The 8,598-nt window shown below is 42.6% G+C and overlaps 1 protein-coding gene across 3 annotated transcripts in view; it reads right to left on the bottom strand.

Annotated features, from left to right (window-relative positions):
* Positions 1-1,167: 1,167 nt before the first annotated feature.
* The window catches only part of C7H1orf21 (chromosome 7 C1orf21 homolog), a 178,465-nt gene continuing 171,034 nt past the window's right edge, over positions 1,168-8,598 (bottom strand). For 2 of the 3 annotated variants that reach the window (XM_040359799.1, XM_040359801.1), the window contains 2 exons: positions 2,130-2,190; positions 1,168-1,800 (listed from right to left, as the gene is read on the bottom strand). In XM_040359799.1, coding sequence (XP_040215733.1) covers positions 1,762-1,800; positions 2,130-2,190 — 100 coding nt within the window. In that variant the 3' untranslated portion in view covers positions 1,168-1,761. Of the gene's footprint in view, positions 1,801-2,129; positions 2,191-8,598 lie in introns of those variants that run through there. The other variant, XM_040359802.1, reaches the window with a different exon arrangement.

Here is an 8,598-nt window from a genome sequence, read left to right as displayed (position 1 = left end):
TGGGTGCCCACTGTGTATGCGCGAGTCACTCTGTGCCTCTTCCTGAATGGTGATTTTTTCCCATTCTCAAACAATGTAGTAGCAGTTTCACCTAGAAAAATTGCTATGTGATTTTGTTTTCTTGTTTTTAGTTTTAATAAACCCCTTTATTGGCCAACTTAAGCTGAAGCTTTATTCTGAATGGAAGCTACAGAGACCCTATTCTGCTGTCTTTAGTGTTTATTGCGTTCCATGAGTACGACTCCTGGAGCATTGGATCCTGTACAGAAAACAGCCCCGAGCCCGCCTTGCACTTAATCCCCAACTGGATCACACTTATTTTTTTTCATTTTTGTATTAAATTTATCCGATTGCTTACACTCACGCTTTAGATGCTTCTACATTATTTTCTCACTGCATGACTCACATTTACCAATCTGAACATCAACAGGCATTTTTCACATATAGAACTTGTGACCAATAAAAATGAAATAAATAAAATTGTTTAAAAGTTTGAGCTGAGTGTTTTTTATATGGAATGCTGCATTGCTGGTAGAACGGCACAGTTAACTTTATAGCTGCTAATGCATTGGAAGCAAATGAACAGGTCTTCACATATTACCTAAAAGGTTTCCTTATTTTGCCATTACTGTGGGAACCCAATCCAGCTTTATGTGAATACTAAATTATCACAGTGCCATATAGCTAATGATATCAGTTTAATGCATTTGTATAGCAACACCTGACCTTTGTAACTATTATCACCTATTGCTTCTTCAAGGTTATATATTAATCTTATAAATATCCATTGCGCCCAATGGGAAAAGTTCAAATCTTATTAGTTGCCATGTAATGTACATGGTAACTGTAGAAACAATGGTATGTCATGTCCGTGTGAATTTTTCCATAGGCAACTTTGGACAGACCCCCATAACCCTGAGGAAATGTCAACTTTTCCCATTGGGCACAAAAGATACCGCAACAATGCAAGAAAATAGGCAATAAAAACTGTCAAAATAAATGATTTCAATGACTGAGCCCTACAGTATCATTGTTTGGGGAAGTTACATACAAGAAAGGACAAACAACAGTGGTGTCATGTGCTTTACTGTTCCTACTTCTAGAATTAGATGCAGACAACCCTGCAAGGTGAAAAATATTTTTTGTCTGTAATAAAAGCGCACAAAGAACATGAAACACAAATGTTTATTTTAGCAAAATAAAAATATATATACTGTATATATTATATATATAAAAATTGGGGAAAGTAAACGGATGTCGACACGACTATGCAGCAAAACTGCAGGTTGAAATGTTACCAGAGTGTGATAAATGTTTTGTTTTGGAAAAAATAAAGAGCAGGAAGGAGTAGTAGGTTAGGAACGTACCCCAGAACTTTCACCAAGCTAAAAAAAAAAAAAAAAAAAATCAACATTCAACTCTGCCGCTTCTTTCTCAAACACAAAACTCAGTGCGGGGCACTCTAACCATTCAACGGACTAAACTTTCTAAATACTGGAAGCATTGAAATCTGGAAGCATTGAAATCTCTTACAATAATACGCCAGCTTCTTTCAGATGACAGTCAGGCATGATTGAAATAATTATAAGCATGTGCAAGGATACAGTATTGTAGTCCGATTTTAGTTCAGTAGTCCTCTTTGAACACTACAGTTCAAGGATTTGCCATTTAGATCTTCTTTTCATACACTGTCCAGTAAAAAATATCCAGTGAGTAATGCATCATAAAATATATTTACACACTATTCACAGGAGGTAGTGTTCATGTAATGTCCTCCTCTTCTGAGCAGTAATCATGACCCTAAAAAAAAAACAAAAAAAAAACACATATATATATTTTTTTTTATTAATTTTTAAAGTGTGCTGCATTTATCAAAATGAATGACAAACACACACACACACACACAAACAAATAATACATTCAATAAACTACTTGAAATGTGGTAGATGGACTAATCTCTGAAGACCATATCTGAGTATTAATTGTCCTAATACAAAACACAGAGCCATACCACGTGAAGGTGAGGGTAAGCTTTGCAGTGCCAGCTGTCATTTTTACATCGGTAATCCTGAATAATTACCAAAGGAAAGTGGTAGAGCTGGAGTTAGGCATTAATCAAATTACGGTACCTTTTCAATCTTTTCATCCAACATTCTGAAAAACTCTTGTTGACTTTCAGAAATATGTATACTAAAAAAAAAAAAAAAAAAAGGAGATCATTGTTATATTTTATCTGTTTCTTTTATGAATTAAATGAGCAAAATATTAATGCAAAACCACATTTATCACATCAATGCAATCATTCATAGCAAATATTTTCTTAAATGTGGACATATTTGAAATGGCAAACAAAAAAAGTGCAATAGTCCTTAGGAACCAATTCACATTGGTGTGCATTGTTCAAAATGGCATTGGGTGCTATGAATTACTTTGCACATCATCATTACACTTTGTAGACCTCATTAGGGGCAGTGGTTTCACCCTAGGCTGCTCTTCTATATTGGTTTGCAAACAGAGGTCAAGTCCTGGGGAAAAAAGTGTGGGAACTCCCACCCAAGATCCACTCCCCCACCAAAAAAAAAAAAAAAAGATACGCTCATCTGCATAATTACTAAACCGCATGTTTTTTTCTAAATCCCGCGATAACTCGCGGCAGACCTCCGCAATGTCTCCTGGGAACAATGAGAAAAGCTCCCAGGAGACATTGCGGCATCGAAGAAGTGACGGAATACCCGCACACTACCCGATGAATCCATATACAGGAAGCGGCCAGTAACATAAAGGATTACTAAAGGTTCGCCTGCCCCTGACAGTGACTCGAGCTGGGCATCGCCGCTTAGTGAAGGATTGGCTCGGGCGGCTCGGCTGCTCTAGTCCTGCAAATGGAACTGAGTTCCTGCTGTGAAAAAAGTGCAGGAACTCCGTTCCCACGCGTTCCCGCAGGACTTGAGCCCTGTTTGCAAACACAGACTTCTCTCCTTATCTTCATAACATAGGGTGGTCATGTTCTGTGCTTTACATACAGAACTGGAAAGACTGATGACATTGTTCGAGATATCAGTTCAGTGCACAGAAAGGTACAATGACACAAGCTTATTAGCAGAGTCAACAGGTATTGTTCTGTACTTGAAAAAATTTTTTGGCCTGTAAAATGCAGAAACCACATCTAAGCACATGTAAGCTGAAATGTATTAAGTTAAAGGGCATTTGTGTGTGGTAACAAAGTACAACACCACATGCTATATGTGCTATGGGATGCATTGCCATTCATGAGTAACACACATACAGAGACACAAAAAGAATGCATCCAACCTTCACCACACCGCAATGCAATGCATACACTAAAAAAAATACAAGCATAGCTTTGCAGAGCACCAAAGAAAAAAAAAAAAAACGCAGGTGCATTTTTAGTCCCAGAACCAGTGGTAAATAAATGGGCCCTTTTAACACAAGGAAATATGATGCACATAGAGAATGCCCACTTTGCAAAGTGAATTTTAACTTAGCTTAGTGCAGGGATATGCAATTAGCGGACCTCCAGCTGTTTCAAAACTACAAGTCCCATCATGCCTCTGCCTCTGGATGTCATGCTTGTGGCTGTCAGAGTCTTGCTATGCCTCATGAGAATTGTAGTTCTGCAACAGCTGGAGGTCCACTAATTGCATATCCCTGGCTTAGTGTATATGGTGAAAATTCTCCAATCACATGCAAGGAAAAAAAATGTTTTTTTGGCTTGCACACGATTGAATGATTGATGTCTGCAGAACTTAGCCTCATACTAACCTAAGGAAAATGCCATTATAAAAATTTCCAAGCAAAATTCACTGTTGTAGGTTTTGAAGAGTAAATCGTTTAAAGGATCGTAAAGCTTTGTCTTATTTTTTCTAATATTTTTTTATACTTATACCAGCTCTGTGCAATGGTTTTGCACAGAGCAGCCCCCATTTCTCCTCTTCTGGGGTCCCCTTCTGGTGTTGTCTGCTTCTCCCCCTCCCGAGTGCCCCCATAGCAAGCCGCTTGCTATGGGGGCACTTGTGCATGCTCTTTTCCTGCTCCTTCCTCACTGGTTGTGATTGACAGCAGCAGTAGCCAATGGCCAATGGCTCTTCCTGCTGTGTCTGAGCCAATAAGGAGGGAGAGACCCAAGAGATCTGCTGCTCTCACATACATCGCTTGATTGAAATTAAGCTCAGGTAAGGGGAGGCAGGGCATGCATTAAGGTAAAAAAAAAAATTCAGGCTTTAGAAACACTTTAAGTTGTATTTATTCATGAGTCCCTAATTTTGCTATATTCCAAGGGGACTAAATAAAGTAGAAAAAGGGTGGAAATGTTTCACTTTATCAGTTTGTACCCAAACAAACACAAAAAAACAATAGTGCACATTTTCCCTTTTTTAAAATCCTACCTAAAGCACTTTGACCTTGATGCCAATTAAAAAATACAAAATAAATCCTGTCCAAAAAACGCTGACCTTAACAAACGCTAACCCTGGCACCAACCTAGATCAAACCTTTATATAGGCATTTTTTTTATTATTTTTTAGTTTCTACGCACACTTTTTTTTCTATCTCTGCAAGGGATACAATGTATAGTCCTTATTGTCAAAAAATAGTCAGTTCCAGGTCCCGATCATTAGAATGGGGCCCGTGGCGCTCTGTGAGACCCCGGTCTCTGTGCTGGTAGCGCGCCGTGTGGCACGCTCCCAGCACGAATACAGATGCGCAAAGATGCGGCCCCACAGAAAAAATCCCAGTCCAGTGGGGCCACATATTTGCATAGGTCGATGTGAAGGGGTTAAACCCAGAAGACAATCTTGTGGCAAAGAAGAGGTATTGCAGGGCACAGGTCCAGATTAAAGGTGAGTATTGCAGCCAAGATTGTTTTCTAAACCTCCAGGGGCACATTTTAACTGGTTCCCACCCGTGTATAGCCAAAAGATCACTACAGCATGGCTCTCCACTTCTGGGAGGACATCCATGGACATCCTCCCACGTGCCCGTATCAGGCATGCTCTGTGACCACTGTGTACTTTATTCAATCTCAGCTGGTCACATGTAAACAGACTTGCCAGATATTGGCACTGATTATCAGTAAAGCCTCACCAGTGCACATCAGTGGAGCTTCACCAGTGCACATCATCATAGCATACTTTAGTGAAAAAGAAAAAAATTATATATTTTTTTATATCTAGTTTTTTTTTTTAGCAAAAAATAAAAAGCCAAGTGGTGCTTAATCACCACCAAAAGAAAGCATTGTCCCAAAAAATGATAACAATTGCATATGGGTACATTGTTGCATGACCGGGCAATTGTCATTTAAAGGGAAACAGCACTGAAAGCTGAAAATTGCTCTGGACAGGCAGGGGGTGAAAGGGTCCATTATTGAAGTGGTTAAAGAGAGATAAAAAAAAAATTACCTGCATTTGGGCTGTGGTCTTGTGCTGTTATTACCGCATACAGTTGTGCTCATAAGTTTACATACCCTGGCAGAGTTTTTTTCAGAGAATATGAATGATAACACAAACTTTTCTTTCACTCATGGTTAGTGTTTTGCTGAAGCCATTTATTATCAGTCAACTGTGTTTACTCTTTTTAAATCATAACAGAAACTACCGAAATTACCTTGATCAAAAGTTTACATACCCCAGTTCTCAATACCATGTATTGCCCCTTTAACATCAATGACAGATTGAAGTCTTTTGTGGTATTTGTGAATGAGGCTCTTTATCTTCTTAGATGGTAAAGCTGCCCATTCTTCTTGACAAAAAGTCTCCAGTTCCTGTAAATTATTGGGCTGTCTTGCATGAACTGCATGTTTGAGATCTGCCCAGAGTTGCTCAATGATATTGAGGTCAGGAGACTGAGATGGCCACTCCAGAACCTTCACTTTATTCTGCATTAGCCAATGACAGGTCAACTTGGCATTGTGTTTTGGATCATTGTCATGTTGGAATGTCCAAGTACGTCCCATGTGCACAATCCAGAGTAGACACACAGACAGAATTCTCACCGCTCCAGGTGAGCCTCGTGATGATCAGGGGTTGTTGAACCACCAGGGTGCTGGCAATGCGGTAATAGCAAAAAAACAAAAGAACAAAAGCTGGACAGCCGCACTCCAAAATTTTCTTTAAAAGAGATGTCTTTATTTTCAACTGTGCATACAGTCACTGCAAGCCCACAAAAATCAGTATGGCCAACGTTTCGCACTGGCGTCAGTGCTTAGTCATGACTAAGCACTGACGCCAGTGCGAAACGTTGGCCATACTGATTTTTGTGGGCTTGCAGTGACTGTATGCACAGTTGAAAATAAAGACATCTCTTTTAAAGAAAATTTTGGAGTGCGGCTGTCCAGCTTTTGTTCTTTTGTTTTTTTGCTACGTCCCATGTGCAGCTTCCTGGCTGATGAATGCAAATGTTCCTCCAGTATTTTTTGATACTGCAGTCATCTTGCCAACAATTTTGACCAAATTTATTGTGCCTTTGTAGCTCTCACATCCCCAAAACATCAGCGATCCACCTCCGTACCTTTCATCATAGGCCTGGTTTACTCCTTTCAAAACGTAGCGTTCATGGTTGTGGTCAAAAAGCAAAATTTTGGTCTCATCACTCCAAATGACTTTGTGCCAGAAGGTTTGAGGCTCGTCTCTGTGCTGTTTGGCGTATTGCAAGTGGGATACTTTGTGGCATTTTCATAGTAATGGCTTTCTCCTGGCGACTCGACCATGCAGCCCATCTTTCTTCAAGTGCCTCCTTATTGTACATCTTGAAACAGCCACACCACATGTTTTCAGAGTCCTGTGTTTCAACAGATCCTCCCATTTTCCACTTCTTGATTATATTTTTAACACTGCTGATTGGCATTCTCAATTCCTCGGATATCTTCTTATATTCTTTCCTGTTTTATACAGTTCAACTCTCTTTTCCCGCAGATCCTTTAACAATTCTTTTGCTTTCCCCAGGATTCAGAATCCAGAAACATCAGTGCAGCACAGGATGAAAGTTGCAAGGGTCTGTCAGGAGTCCAGAAACTCCTTGACCTTTTATACACAGTCACCAGGGCCGGTACAAGGCAGGGGCAGAAGGGTCCAGTGCCCTGGGCGCTACCATTTTGTAAAGGAGGGGGGGCGCAGCCGCAGGTGAAGTGACCTGTGTGTCATTGCCAGCGTGCCGACTGCCGTGTACGCGCCGCTCGCCACTCCTGTATCCGGGTCCGCCACCTCCCGCCCCTGCTCCCTTCCCTGTCTGCTTACTCCCCCTACGGAGGAGTCTTAGTCCCTCCCTGCCAGCGGCGTGACGTCACACCAATCACGGCCGGAGGCGAGGGGGGAGATGGAGGACTCCGAGGGGTGCGCAGGGAGCTGTGTCGGTGCTGCCTATGATGTGACTCACAGCCTGGGAGCTAGAGAGGAGGAGCCGCCGACGAGGACGAGGAGCCTGCCTGGCTCTAGCTGGAACCTGTGTCTGCTACAAAACGGACTTCTGAACTGCAAAGTAAGCAGATAATAAAATGGCTAAGAGGGGGGGGGCTCTTGAGGGGCTGACTGAGGTGAGGTGACCAGAACTTATTAATAAAAAATGTCAGATAATTTTTTTATTTTTTTTTGTGTTATTTTAAATGAGCCATGCAACCCATCAAAAGCAGCCACTGTGCCCATCAAAAGAATCCACTGTTCCCATCAAAAGCATCCACTGTGCCCATCAAAAGCAGCCACTGTACCCATCGAAAGCAGCCACTGTGCCCATCAAAAGCAGCCACTGTGCCCATCAAAAGCAGCCACTGTGCCCATCAAAAGCATCCACTGTGCCCATCAAACGCAGTCGCTGTGCCCATCAAACGCAGTCGCTGTGCCCATCAAACGCAGTCCTGTGCCCATCAAATGCAGCCACTGTGCCCATCACACGTAGAAACTGTGCCCATCACACGCAGCCACTGTGCCATCAATTGTCGCCACTGTGCCCATCAAACGCAGCCACTGTGCCCATCAAACGCAGCCACTGTGCCCATAAAACGCAGCCACTGTGCCCATCACACGCAGCCACTGTGCCAACACACGCAGCCACTGTGCCAACACACACAGCCACTGTGCCCATCATATGCAGAAACTGTGCCCATCACACGTAGCCACTGTGCCATCAAACCTAGCCACTGTGCCCATCACATGCAGAAACTGTGCCCATTACACGCAGCCACTGTGCCATCAATTGTCGCCACTGTGCCCATCAAACGCAGCCACTGTGCCAACACACGCAGCCACTGTGTCAACACACGCAGCCACTGTGCCCATCAAACACAGTCACTGTGCCCATCAAATGCAGCCACTGTGCCATCAAATGCAGCCACTGTGCCATCAAACGCAGCCACTGTACCCATCACACGCAGCCACTGTGCCCATCACACGCAGAAACTGTGCCCATCACACGCAGAAACTGTGCCCATCACACGCAGCCACTGTGCCCATCAAAAGCAGCCACTGTGCCCATAAAAAGCAGGCACTGTGCCCATCAAACGCAGCCACTGTGCCCATCAAACGCAGCCACTGTGCCAACACACGCAGCCACTGTGCCCATCAAATGCAGCCACAGTGCCATCAAACAGAG

This window comes from Rana temporaria, chromosome 7 (genome assembly GCF_905171775.1).
Source record: "Rana temporaria chromosome 7, aRanTem1.1, whole genome shotgun sequence".
NCBI lineage: Eukaryota > Metazoa > Chordata > Amphibia > Anura > Ranidae > Rana > Rana temporaria.
The sequence above is the reverse complement of the archived record's forward strand: the minus strand, read 5'-3'. Positions and strand labels throughout refer to the sequence as shown.